At 40.4% G+C, this 14,595-nt stretch overlaps 1 protein-coding gene across 8 annotated transcripts in view; it reads right to left on the reverse strand.

The window, feature by feature from the left end:
• LOC113007774 (partitioning defective 3 homolog B-like) overlaps nt 1-14,595 on the reverse strand; it is a 224,447-nt gene that overhangs the window by 50,956 nt on the left and 158,896 nt on the right. Inside the window, exon 22 of one of the 8 annotated variants that reach the window (XM_026144702.2) lies at nt 6,293-12,199. The exons of 6 other annotated variants lie outside the window; for them this stretch is intronic. In XM_026144702.2, the coding sequence (XP_026000487.2) occupies nt 12,160-12,199 (40 nt within the window). In that variant the 3' untranslated portion in view covers nt 6,293-12,159. Of the gene's footprint in view, nt 1-6,292; nt 12,200-14,318; nt 14,452-14,595 lie in introns of those variants that run through there. One more of the 8 variants, XM_080291003.1, reaches the window with a different exon arrangement.

Here is a 14,595-nt window from a genome sequence, read left to right on the forward strand (position 1 = left end):
AATAAAAAGTCACAGTTGAGGTTGGCCGGGGATATGTGGTTGCTTATCACCCTGAGATGGTCCTTTACCCCCTTGATGGTAAATGGACTGGTTCTTATACAGCGCTTTTCTACTCTGAGCACTCAGCGCTTTACACAACGAATTCATTCACTCAATCACACAGACTGTTAAGTGCTCCCTATCTAACATTCATACACATTCACACTCCGATGGATGCATCGGAGGGAACATGGGGTTAGTATCTTGCCCATGCAGACTGGAGGAGACTGGGATCGAACCACCAACCACTGGCTGGTTCCGGTTAGTAGCCAGTGGTTACCACCTGAGATACAGACACCCCACATTTTTTGATCTCACATTTCACTATCCACGAAGCACAGGGGCTAGCCAGCAAGCAATGATGTGTGTGCAACACACTGATTAAGGCGGTGCGATCTTAGACGTCTGCACTGATGAATGACATATTTTACTTTGTTGAGATTTGGAAAAGTTAACGGTTTTGGTTAAAATAACGTTCATACGGTTAAGCCTATTTGTGTAAACTGTTACGATGAGTTAATACAGTCTTGGCCAGGCATCTGTAACAAGCTAGGAGTGGGACCTCGGTGTGGCCACGTCCTCTGAGTTACTTTTCTTCCTGCGACCAAACAATTTTCTTCCCTGACTGAAAGTGAGTCCACTAGAACGGGTCAGCGTCACAGAGGAATTAGACAGAGCCAGCTGGGTACATGCAAGCATATCTTCAGTTTCTGTGAGCACACTTCCAAGGACCAATATTTTGATCTTTGTCACTTTCTACATCTGTATCTGTTTTTCCATCTTTTTTTATTTTTCTCTTGCAAAAACAAAAACATCAATCATTTTATGAATATGCTTTCTCTCTGTCAGCACAGGAAATATGCAGCATATCAACACTGAACTCTGGGCTCAGGCACACACACAGACTCACTCACCCGTGCGTAATGGAAATACAGAAAGTCATATCATACACATATGTACCCATATGCACCATCAGGACTACAATTTGCAATTTCATGAACTGAAATGGTACGAGGAGAAAAAACCCGCACTGATGCAAAATCAGGTGATTTCTAAAAAGTCCGAAAAATAGCAGCACACTCACTTTCACCTCAAGGCTTCCTTTGAACAAAACCTGGGAGATCATGCATGGATTCTGGTCCCATCTACATTTCAGTATGTGTGCTTCTGTAAAGCTTCAAACTGCTTATTCTAGCTTACTGGGATTTTCTTATTTTAGGTTTTGAACCAGGTGAGAAATCTCAAATATTCTCATAATTGCACAAACTAAATATTAAGCACCCCTGAAAGCATACATGCATGTTTATTTCAAAAGAATGCTTTTGTAGACTTCTTTCGGACTAATCATTGCTTTGCTGTCTGCCCTTTCAGATCAGCCCGTCAATGAGCCATTGTCTTCTGACGCAGCTAAGAAAAATAGATTAAAAAGTAAGAATTATGACCTTATATGTCCAGACACAGAGGCAGGAATAAATTCCACAGTGATGATGCCGGAGTGGGAAAAACAGAATTACAACACAGCAAATACCAGAAGCACTGTACTAGAAGTGTAACATTTCTTCTTAGTCAAAAAACAGTTAGTGTGATTTCATAACCATGTGACATACAAAGTGCTTGTGATGAATGATGTTAACAGAATGGAATTTATACAGTAAACTGCTTCTGTGTTTCACTGGGTATATTTCTTACCATTGGAACCAGTAAAGTCACCAGTTGCAGTGAACTGAGTTCTGTTCTATCAAAGAGAAATGTCCAGCTTTATTTACTCTGGAAAACCTAATGAAGGAGTCAAATATGAGCCAGAGAAGCTCAGTCCTGACCGATGACAGCCACACATCAATGAGTTAGTGAGGATATGCTGCTCTGCCAGCAGTATTACATTTAGGCTCTGTTAGCTGCTGATAGCCCCTGTTAGCATCTGTTAGCCCCTGTTAGCTGCTGTTAGCATCTGTTAGCCACTGTTAACTAGCGATGGGATTTTTTCGGCTCCGAACCGGCTCTTCAGGTTGTTTTGTTGCTTTAATTTATTTATTATTAACAACAATATAAAATTATGGCAAAAGGAATTACTAGTGTAAAAAAGTGGTTTTATTTATATATATTTATATATAAATATATGCGGTGGCCCCTAGAGACAAAACATGTACAAACTCCAAAACACATTTCTAGCGTTAATTGACCTTCCCAAACAGAGCTACCTAGATCACTTAAATTACACAATTGAAAGCATATGTGTATTGTTTGTGTATTTATACACAAGCACTCATATATATATTCAAATAATTTAAAAAAAATGTTCATTTTCCTGTTACTACCACACAACAAATCCGGTTGTTGGTACTTGCTGGCTTGTGTAGCCACGAGGTAACAAAAGCTCAACACTGCCCCCTAGCATCCTGGAGCACTTCTGTTGTGTTCTGTACGTGTTTTGGACTTTGTACGTGCTTCTGAGTTTTTACATGTTTTGGGGTTTTTACATGTTTTGGGGTTTGTACGTGTTTTGTGTCTAGGGGCCACCGTAAACATACTTTTATTTATTCACTCCACATAAAATGTAATAAATAAATCATATAATACAAAAAACAACTATTTACATTTCAACTTTTAACTATTTAAATTTTCAGCTTTTTCCTTTATAAACAAATTTAAAGTGAAACAACACAAAACGCTGCAAACCAGAACACAATTAAATATAAATTAAACTATGAAAACAAAAAGAACATGCACATTCTAATGCAAAGACAGTTATGCAGGTTACACTTTCCAAAATAATTTGATAATGTAAAAAATACATTCTAAACGAATGCGTGCACATGACCAGAATGACTCAAGTAAAAAAATATAGCATGGAAAGAAAAAAATTTCAATGCACTTTTAGTGAGAAATGATTATGAGAAACGAGCTCCATGACCACAAGTTTCCATCAGTCTCTGTGGGTTTCATGGCCATGGCTGCATTCAGATTAACAAATGACATCTGTTCCTTTTTGATGTGTCTCAACCAGCAGCACTCACGCACACAGATGGAGAGAAAAAAGCCCAAAGCCAGATGCTTGTTCATGAAACGTCTTTGAAATGCAGGTGCAGGTATATTTTTATTCACATATCAGGTTTGTTGCAGTTGGTCGCTGACAGTCTGGCTGGCAGGCAAAGAAGAAAAGAGGTGGCCTAAGTGATCTAATTCCTGGGAAAGAACGTAATAATAACCATTGTTCAGGAGGTAATTTCAGCCGACACTGAGAGGGCCTCTAACGGCAAATGAAAAACAAGGTCACTGCTGCAATCTTAATTCAAAGCTATATTTTTTACAAGATAAAATATTTAGGTGGTTTAAATGGTGCAGCTCTTCATAAATCTGTGATATCATACTGTGCAAAAGTGTTGAGCCACCTCATTTCATCGTATTGTCAGTTCAGTTCATTTTTATTTCAAACATTTCAAACATTCATTACAAAATATCATTCCATTATTTGTTTGAAAAGGAGTAGGCTGAAGTATTTACTTATTTGTCCCTACCCCCTCAAGTTTTACCTCTCATTCATTTAATTTTTTTTTGTCTTAAATTAAACAAACAACATATGAAACATATGAAGTAAAACAAAACATAACATCAAAAACAAGAAATTAGCAAGCCCCACCACAGTATAGTTTCTTTCATATGAAAAATACAGAATGTGTATATTTGCAGATACACAAGTTATGGAAAAACAACAAAACAAAACAAAACAAAAAAACAAAAAAGAACCACAACACCATTACCAGCAACATTACCGTCCTGGGTTAACCCCGTTTTCTTCATTCTTATACTTATTTAAAATTAGGTTTTTATATTTTACTTTAAACTGTTTTATGTTTTGACTGTCTTTTATTTCTTCTGTTAGACTGTTCCATAATTTAACTCCTGCAATTGAGATAGACATAGTTCTTAAAGTTGTTCTAGCACTTTGTATTTTTAAATTCCATTTCCCTCTTAAGTTATACCCACCTTCTCTTTCTATGAACAATTTACAGATTTCTTTGGGAAGTAATTTATTTCTTACTTTATACATTATTTGCGCTGTTTTAAGCTTCACCAAGTCTTGGAATTTAATAGCTTGCATTTTGACAAAGAGTGCATTTGTATGGTCCCTGTACCCTACATTATTTATTAATCTAATGGCCCTTTTCTGTATTATAGTTATTGTTTGTGTGTTACTTTTGTATGTGTTTCCCCAGACCTCTACACAGTAGCTCATATATGGCAGTAGTAAAGCACAGTATAAAATGTGCAGTGCTTTCTGATCCAACATATGCTTTGCTTTCCCCAGGACGGCAATGCCCCGTGCCAATTTCCCCCGAACATAAGTAATGTGTGGCTTCCAACAGAGCTTGTGGTCAATGATCACCCCAAGAAATTTTATTTCATTTACTCTTTCTAAATATACATTGTCAACACATATTTCTACTTCGATGTTTTTCTTTTGGTTTCCAAACAACATAAATTTGGTTTTATCGAGATTCAATGATAATTTATTTATATCAAACCACTTCTTTAATATCGTTAATTCCTGTGTGATCATTTCCAAAACCTGTGGCAACTCCACACCTGAACACAGTATATTTGTGTCATCTGCAAATATTACAAACTTTAAAATCTCCGATACTCTGCAGATATCATTTAAGTACATAATAAACATTTTTGGACCCAGTACTGAACCTTGAGGTACTCCACAAGCTATATCCATCAAATTAGATTTATATTCATTTATTTGTACATATTGTTGCCTATTCCCTACATAGCTTTTTAACCATTCCAAAACCACTCCCCTAAACCCGTACTTTTCCAGTTTTTTTAATAGAATTTCATGATTAACAGTATCAAACGCCTTCTTTAGATCTAAGAAAACTCCGAGCGCATACCTCTTATTATCCATACATTCCGTTATCTTTTCCATTAGATCTATCAGTGCCAAAGCTGTTGATCTGTTGTTTCTGAACCCATACTGACTATCTGTCATTAATTCATATTTTTCCACAAAACTGTCAAATCTTTTTATGAAGAGTTTTTCCAGTATCTTAGAGAACTGGGAGAGTATTGACACTGGTCTATAGTTTGTAAAATGATGTCTTTCACCGGTTTTGTAAATGGGAATAACTTTAGCAACTTTCATTTTTTGTGGAAAAACTCCTTTTTGAAACGACAAGTTGAATATATATTTTAATGGTTTTACGATACCATCAATAACTGTCTTTACCGTTACCATATCAATATCATTCCAGTCTGTACTGGTTTTGTTCTTAAGTCCTCTAACTATGTCATAAATCTCTTTCTCTTCCACTGCTCTTAAAAACATTGAGCTACTATTCCTTTCAATATTTTCACCAGTGTCCCTTTCTATTCCATCAACCTTTATTTCTTCTGCCAGTTTTGGCCCTATGTTTACGAAGAATTCATTAAAGCCATTTACTATCTCCTCCATGTTATTAATACTTCTTGTCCCTTCTATAAAGTACCCAGGGTAATCATTATTCCTTGATTCATTTTTGATTATTCTGTTTAATACATTCCATATATCTCTTGTGTTATCTTTATTGTGTTCTAACCTTTTAATTTAATACTCTCTTTTACAGGATCTCATTATATTAGTTAATTTATTTTTGTAAGTTTTATACTTCATTTCAGTTTCTATTGTTCTCTTTTTTATGAATTCTCGATACAGGGTATTCTTTTTTTTGCTGGCATTTTGTAGTCCTTTTGTCATCCATGGTCTTCCTGCATAATTGTGTTTCCTATTGATTTCAATTACTGGGCAGTTTTTATCAAGTAATGTGTTAAATGTTCTTAAAAATCCTTCGTAAGCTTTATTAACTTCTGTTTATTCATACACAATATTCCAATCTTGCTTTAAAAGTTCATTTCTAAGACAATTTAAGGTCTTCTCTGTTCTTATTCTTTTGTAAATAATCTTATGTCCATCGTTGTTCACTTTATAATGGCATTTCTAAGATGCAAAGACTGGTAAATGGTCACTTATATCATTGATTAACAGCCCACTTTTTATCTTTCCTTCTATTATATTTGTAAATATATTATCTAATAGAGTTGCACAATGAGATGTTATTCTGGTCGGTCTTGTTATCAGTGGAAATAAACCGATGCTGTACATGGAATCAATAAATTCTTCTGAATTCTTTCTGAAATTTTCCTAATTTACTCATGTAAACATACATGAAAATAAGATATAAAAGGCAAAAAACAGAATGTGCTGCCAATATTTGGTATGACCACCTTTATTCTTTACATAGCCTGAACTCTCTCCACTCGTGCTCCTTCTGTTTCCGCCTTTTGTTCTGTTCTCTGTAGGATGACCCACGCTGCTTCACTGATGCTGAGGTGTGTTTCTATCCAGGTGTGCTTTCACAGCACGGGCAGGTGTGTTTGGGATCATGGCAGATGCTTTCCAGCGAGTATTACATGGTGGATTAAAATTTGGTAGTACTTTTCTGTGCTGGTAATTCATCAGTTTTAACAAGATCGTCAACACAACTGACAAAAACGCAGCTCGAACCATGACAGAGCCTCCCCCGCTGCACCTCTCTCTCTTTTGTCACTCAGTAAGGCCTTGACAGTCTCCTTCCACTGAGATCATTTTTTGATAATCATTTATAGGATTACCTCAAGGTCCAGATGCATCTCTCAGCTCCATCTCACGTCTTTTTGTGTTTTTACTAATTCTTAAGGATGTGCCTTTCAGCTGCAGACAGCTTTTAGGCCTGTCACCTCTTCATTTGTCCAACATTTGTCCAGTTTCTTCAGTTCTTTTTTTAAACACACTGCACACCATGCTGAAAGATGTTGAGTTTACTGTTAACAGCTCTCTGACATCTTTCATAGAGTCAGCTAAAGAAATGAGAACAAATTCTATGTTTTCGGCTGCCTAAAGGTTTAATTTAAAACTGGTAATTTGCTGAGTTGTCTGTTCATCCCTCAGTTAGGAGCCTTGTTATGGTTGAACAACTTGCAGGTCAGTGTTAAGTGGCTTAAACTGAACATGGTCAGGTACAAGGACTGGACTGAAAATGAGAGAAAAATAAGCCACATCTAAAAGAAAAGCTTACAAAGTTTGGCTTCAAAAACTGAAGGGTGGCTCAAGACTTTTGCACCGTACTGTATGTCTCATGTACAAGTCTGAGCAGATCCAGCTGACAGTCTCTGCTAAAGATCTGATGTGACGAACAAATTAGATTTAAGCAAACCCTAAAAAAAACGAGCCAATTAAAGATCTGCGGTAACGCCGTAAGTGGTCGGAGTAACTCTCTGGATATTTGTGTAATGATGAAATCTTCAGTGTCCACCTCTAACAGAAAACAAATCCCCAGCGCACTAAATGCAGTCATTAGTCAGTCATTTATCAGCTTACCGGAGACTATGCTAAAAAGCTGCACTGATGTACAGCAGAGGAGGATGCATTAGAGTGACACACAATCTAGTCTGTGTGTGTGCGTGCGTGTAGGAGTGTTTCTACTTGATACTCTATCCTAAATGTGAAAGAACGCTGTGTCAGCAGGTACCATAACATCCACTGTTAAATGAGTACATTTGGAAGTGAAAGAAGAGAAGCGAACAGAGATGCCAACTGCACCTGATGACCAAGCAAAACACGTTTTACAGTCTAGACTCATCACTGAGATGAAAACATCATCATCTTCTCTCAAATAAATGTTTACAGTTCTCTTTTATGAGTTGAAGCATGTATTTTATCACATAAACATATCCTACAATGTTAAAAGTGTATTTTATGTTGACAGGATTCAGCTTCCTGAAGGTCGTATATGATTCCAGCTCATGGAAGGCAGTAAAAAAACCTCACGGAGCCCGGCAGATCGTCACTTATCCTCCACTCTTTGATCAATCTGTCCAAACATACGTGAGTGCACGTGCTCCTGTGAAGAAGAGGAGGAACTGGAGGAAATATAGAGAGGCGGAGGTATACGTACCCTGGATGTATACGTAGCTAACCAGCTAACATCACTCAGATGACACGCACACCAAATATATCCATGTCCCTCACCTTATGCTCTTTTTATTGACGGAGGGCCTGAGGGAAAATTATGTGCAATGAATGAGCAAAGCATTTGTTTCTGTCTGCAGACACACACACACACACACACACACACACACACACACACACAGGAACTTCATGTGATTTATGACCCTGCATAAAAGGAAGAGGACAGGCTGAAGAATAAATAATAAGTGTGACAAACACACATGTATGCAAACAGCTCGCGACCACAGAGGACCTGAAGGAGCTATTGATCAGCTGTGGAGAAACGAGTGAGCCATAAAGAGCGCAGACTGGAATGACTTCACTGTTTAACTACGGTGCGGTCATTAACCATGAACACGCCTGCGTCATGTGAGAGCGGCTCATACTGCAGCACAGCTCTGCTATGTGCTCGTTCACCACACCGTAGACGAGACTGTGCCCAAAACACATTTTCAACTAAAATATATTGTTTTCATTAATCTATATTTAAGTAAAGCAGGGCACGGGCCCACACACACACACACACACAGAGCACAGGGAGATCAATCTCCTGCTCTTGCTCTGTCAGACCAATAATAATTTTATAAATGTTTAAAATCAGAATCGGAAACTCGGCGTAGCTGTTAATAATGCTGCTATTAATAATTCAGAATTCTGTTCCATTAATAACATGGCGAGATGCTCCCTGAAATATATCAGCGTCCACAGTAAAGAAATATGTCCTTGTCATTAAACTCGTTATAAAAGAAGCCGTTTCTTTTTCTGTAATCTCTAACGTTCTGCGTCCCAGCTTACTGTAAAGCAGTTTTGTGGTCAGGCGTGTACTCGGGTCATGTGTACACGCTGGGTTACGCCTGCTCACCTGCTCATCAGTGCAAATATCTACTCAGCCAATCACATGAAAGCAGTTCAATGCTTTTAGGTAGACGTGGTTGAGGGTTCACAGACAATCGTCTGAGGTTATCAGGATATGCAGAAGAGCATCTCTGAATGCACAACAAGTCGAGCCTCGTAGGAGATGGGCTGCATCCTCAGACGACCACAAGGGGTGTGGTCTCCTGTTTCCTGTATGAGCTGCACAGGCTGCCTTTGGAATGTGGTTGGATGGGAGATGTGCATCATGGATGTGCACGAATCTGCAGAAACTGTGTGATGCTATCACGTCAACATCAACGATGATCTGCGAGGAATGTTTCCAGCACCTTACTGAATCTGTGCCACGATTAATCAAGGTAAAAGTCACAAAATGGTTGAGTGCAGCAGCCGGGGCAGTAAGGTGGTCCACTCAGGACAAATCCAGTGGATATAAGTTGAAATCCTCTAAAGATAATCGAATGTTTAATGCTCAAAATGCATGTCGCTATACTTTACAGCAGCGGTGGGCAACTCCAGGCCTCAAGGACACGAAAAAAGTCTGAGTGTGTTCATATCTTTGTGGGGATCAAAAATTGGAAATTACTATACTTGTGGGGAGGAAAATGCTGGTCCCAAAAAGTTTGAAGGCATTTTTCACACTCGAAATGTGGTTTTAGTGATAGGGTTACAGTTGGGTCATGGTTAGGGTAAGAGGGTAGGGAAAGCATCATGTCAATTAGAGCAGCGGTCCCCAACCTTTTTTGTGCCACGGACCGGTTTATGCCCGACAATATTTTCACGGCCTTTAAGGTGTCGCGGATAAATACAACGAAATAAAACTAGTACCGGTACTGAAAAAAAGGAGATTTATTCATAACACACGTGAAAAGACCCAGGAAAACAGAGTCAACGATAAAAACGATAACAAAATGACGCTGAAAACCGATAAAAACCCTGAAAACCAGACATTTCACACCTGAGCCTCAACTCTCGCGGCCCGGTACCAAACGACTCACGGACCGGTACCGGTCCGAGGCCCGGGGGTTGGGGACCGCTGAATTAGAGGTCCCCACGAGATATGAATACCCGACACGTGTGTGTGTGTGTGTGTGTGTGTGTGTGTGTGTGTGTGTGTGTGTGTGTGTGTGTCAGATTCTGTCAGCGCTGCATTCTTGGATGAAAAAGGATGAAAATAAACATCCACAGATCTGCTGACCCCAAGATTTTTTCTGTTGCATTTTCTTTCATTAGCACAAACACAAAGCCATGAAAAAAAATCAATAAAGCTTAAAGACATAAACTGCAGCTGATCCAGAAGCTCGTGGCACGGTGCAAACTTTGTAAAAATCTCTTATTTTTAGTTTGCATCCCTCTGCTGATTCAGATCACTGCAGAAACAAAGAAACGTGTCTCAGTTACAGATGAGCGCCTCGTGCTTTTGATGATCATCGACGTCCCATTCAGCCGCGTTAGGCAGCCATAAGGCTCAAACCCCGAAAACAAGCTTCTCACTAAAGTTTCACCAAAGAGATAAATTCATCTTGTTACACAGCAATTATTCTGTATCTTAAATACCCGCACCCACAAACAAACAGCCTAAAAATAAGCCGCATTATCTCTCAGCAAAGACCTGACAGACTGCAGGCGATAAGACCGAAGCAGCACAACAGAGAAAATATCGCTTTTTATTGACTGACGATGACGAGATAGAGGTGCAGACTTTTTCTTTCAACGCATGTGTGCCGCCTGTGTGTTCTCCCCGGTGTCAAGTTGTAGAGCGCCGGATCGTTATCAGCTGTGTCTTACAAGGATCAACCGGACCACAACAAGGGATCCGGGTCGATGCGTTAGCTCGCTTCACTCCGCTGTTCCCGTCTCACCTGCACGCTACCAAACAGCTTAATCAGTGTCAGTTATTATCCATCATCTCGTTCACACGGATATGAGACTTCAACATAGATCTGCTCTGTCGTCTTGACAGTTTATGATGTATTCAATTTTCTCTTTGCATTTCTCGTTGCCGTGGCTAATTTCCTACAGTAAATCTCCACAGCAATCTATTTCTCACACCTGCCCCGTTTCACCTTCCTCAGTTTATGCAGGTAATCATCTCTGCTGTCATTTCCATCTGTAGCTTGATACAATCCATCTCTCCTTCCCTCCCACTCCATCCTAATCTCTCCATCTCCTCTGCCCTGCCTTCATTTCCCTCCCTCGTCTCGCTCTTCATCTTCTTCCTCCTAATCTCCCAAGCTTCGCTCTAATTAGCTGACATCTCCACTAATGAAGTTTGACAACAAAAGATCACCAACGCTGGCAGGTGGGTCAGAGGGGAAACAGGGGGGAAAAAAGAAAGACAGGAAGGGGCAGGAAGTGAGGGAGAGGGTGTGTGTGAATGAAAAGAGCGAGGAACAGGGTGCTGTTGTGTATGTGGGGCGGGCACACAGACGGGCTGTCAGGCTACTCGCTTTCTTTCTTTTTCCATACAGCCTAACAGGAAGTGACATGTGTTTTTGAAATGCAGCTGACAGGATATGACACTGCTTCTTATACGGCGCCGTCTGCACACGAGGAGTAATTAGCACTCTATCGACTGCCATGACATCAATCAGACTAGCTGTCTAAATCCCCGCGTGTGCAAGAGACGCGCTCACAGCGGCAGAGGAGGCTGGCATCCAATCGCCATGGCAATCAGTGAGCCTGTGAGTACTGTACAGATTCAATATTGTCAGGCATAACATTATCCAGACAAGCCTACGCGTGTGTGTGTGTGTGTGTGTGTGTGTGTGTGTCATAGGTGGACCTTCGGGCCTATAAGAGTCCTTATGAAGCTTGATCTACACGTTCTTTCTTCATTTAAATCTAAAACAAAGCCGATTAAAGGGTTTTCTTACGATACGCCAAAATAAGATTTTAAGAAGTTAAACGTCTACCTCCAGTTTTGCTCTGTGGCATCATCAGGTGTACCTGAGGTCAGGAATTGTTGGGGCCACGTCTCTTATAACGTCTCTGATCAGACTCAAATATCTGTAAAAATGTGATCACAAAGTTCTCAGACTCCTGCCTTAGAAGCCATAAATAAACATCTCCTCGTGCAGCTCCGCACTGCTTCCAGCTGTTTCCCAGCCAAGTCCTGCTCCCACCACGTTCCTGTGCATTCTGTGATTTCCTCGCTTCATCACCGACCTCGTCGCATTTGGTGTGATCTGACTTTCATGCTGAAGACCGTCCTCTGATTACGACTCCAAAAGCACACGGCGGCGTGAGAGTCCGAGTCTGAAGGCGACACAAAGCAAAGTCCACAAGCATTTGCACTGTTAATTCATCCCCCGGGTCACACTGTCAACATGGAGGTCTACTGTAATGAACCGTGGTCTCTGAGGGAAAACATCTGGCACAAACCACCTACACTCTGACACCGTGCGCCACTTTCAGCTTTTGGCTGCTCTCTGATTCACGACGCTCAGCGGGAAGCTCCGCGTGTTTGATTTGGCACACTTTTACCCCGGATGCTCTTCCTGACGTAACCCCACAGGGATTTGTGTCTCTTCCCGGGGATGCTTTGGTTTTTAGGCGAATGTGTAAACCACCACAAAGCCACTTTACTGAAATGCTTCTCAATATCTGGTCCATACGACCTCATCCTAAAAGAAAGGCAGCAGCGATGGAAGAGGTGGCAAAGTTGACATCCTAGACTGGAAAATGGGAAGGATTTAAATCAGGTATGCGTTAAAGACATAAAAATTAAGAAAAAAGAGATGTGTTGTTGTTTAAATGCTTCCTGTTCATGTTTGCATTAATTCTGCAGTAGGTTTGGGTGAGTCTGCACACTACTCCATCAAGGGGCCCAAATTCAGCGCTAGAAAATAAAACTGAAGCTCACACTGAGTGTATGACAGAAACACGCACATGCAGTATTTACATTGTGTCTTGTTACACAGTAACACACAGTCCGAGCGCACACAGGTATCTGTAGACACACGACAGATGAAAATCAGGGAAAACCATCAACGTATGAATAATAATATGACAGATGAACAATAGCAGCGTTTAGCGAGTCTGTGAACGTGCGTGCACTCGTCCTTTGAAGAGGAAGAGTGCATGTGCCCATGTGTCCTTTTACCACGCACATGCTCTATCGCGGGCGGATGTCCTTTGCATGGAATTTATTTTTCATTGAGAACTACTTGTGCAAATACGAGAGGCGGAAATCATTAAATGAGAGGAAGAGAGTGCAACAGGGGGAAGAGAGACCTAGAAAGGGTCTATTGAAGGAAAGAGAGCAAGGGGGAGGAAAGGATGGAGCACACGAGTGCCTCTTGAGAGCTTTTCCTTATTAGCCAGGCTGAATCACACGCTTTGAGTCCAGAAAACACACACTCGGGCTCTTTTCTCGTCTGCTCCCCATTACTACCCCTCACCCCACAACCTTTTCTCATTCCTCTCTTTTAGTCCTCTTCACATTCACCACTTTCTACTCCAAGCATCTCAGTCCAGCTTATCCTTTACTTTTTTCTGTGTTCCCATCTACTTTTCTCAGTCTAATTGCCCCTGTAGCCTCGGACACTCACTGACCTTCTCCTCTCTTTGTCCACCGACTTCCCCTCATCTCATTGGTTGAATTTTCCCAAAACATGTACTTAGCCTCTCTTCCCCTCTGAATCCCTCGCTGCCTCCTCTTTTCTCCTTTTCTCTACAGTAGTTGATCCACTTTTCTCATTCCTGCATTTATTTGCGACCCCTCAGACTGAAAATTTGGACCACCTACAATATTCGCTCTCTCGTGTGGAATTTTCCTCTTTTAATTTAAATTATTAGTTTTGAATTCTCTCATCTTGTATTTCTTCTCTTATTATTATTCACCCACTACCCTTTTCTTTACTCCACATTCGCCTTTGCCCATATTTAGATTTGAATCCTACATTTTCTTTCTGCTAACTTGTTCCTTTAGCAACAGGCAGCCAATCCAGTCTTTCTTCTTTCTAACGTGCTTCACTCTTCCCGTCCTCTTTGTCCTTAAACCCACTTCCCCTTTCATTGAACTTCCTTTAATCCTAAAACAATCCTTGGTTCCTGGATCCAACTGTGTGCTTCAGTTTATAAGCAAGATTATAAATGATGATGCGCGATCATTTTCACAGTAACTGTTGGTTGTAAAATTCGGTTTTCTATGTTTTACCTACAGAGTATCTGGAGTCTCACATGTAAACACTGGTCAAACATGAGCTTTCCCTGTAAACTATCCATGACAACAGTCATAAAAGGTAAGAAAGAACAGTTTACAGACCCTGCAATGCTGTGCAAAAGTCTTGAGCCTGCCCTCATTTCTTCATATTTTGCTGAGAAAGCTGCAGTAATTTGTTTTAAGATATCCAAACAATGACCACCTGCATTCTTTCTCTGAGTATCTTCAGGAATATTTCTCCAGGCTTCTTGAAGGACATCCAAAGCTCTTCTTGTTCTGTTCTCTGTAGGATGATCCCACACTGCTTCGGTAATGGTGAAGGCCAGGCTCGGTTGATCCACGACTGATAGAAAAACACAGAGTGGAACACTATCTATGTATGCTTTTACTGCCCCGCAGTGTGTTTGGGGTTTTTATCATCATGAACACTAAACGAGATGTTTTCCAGATGGTGCTGCACGGTGGATCATAATCTGATGATGCTTTT

This window comes from Astatotilapia calliptera, chromosome 16 (assembly GCF_964374335.1).
Source record: "Astatotilapia calliptera chromosome 16, fAstCal68.1, whole genome shotgun sequence".
Taxonomy (NCBI): domain Eukaryota; kingdom Metazoa; phylum Chordata; class Actinopteri; order Cichliformes; family Cichlidae; genus Astatotilapia; species Astatotilapia calliptera.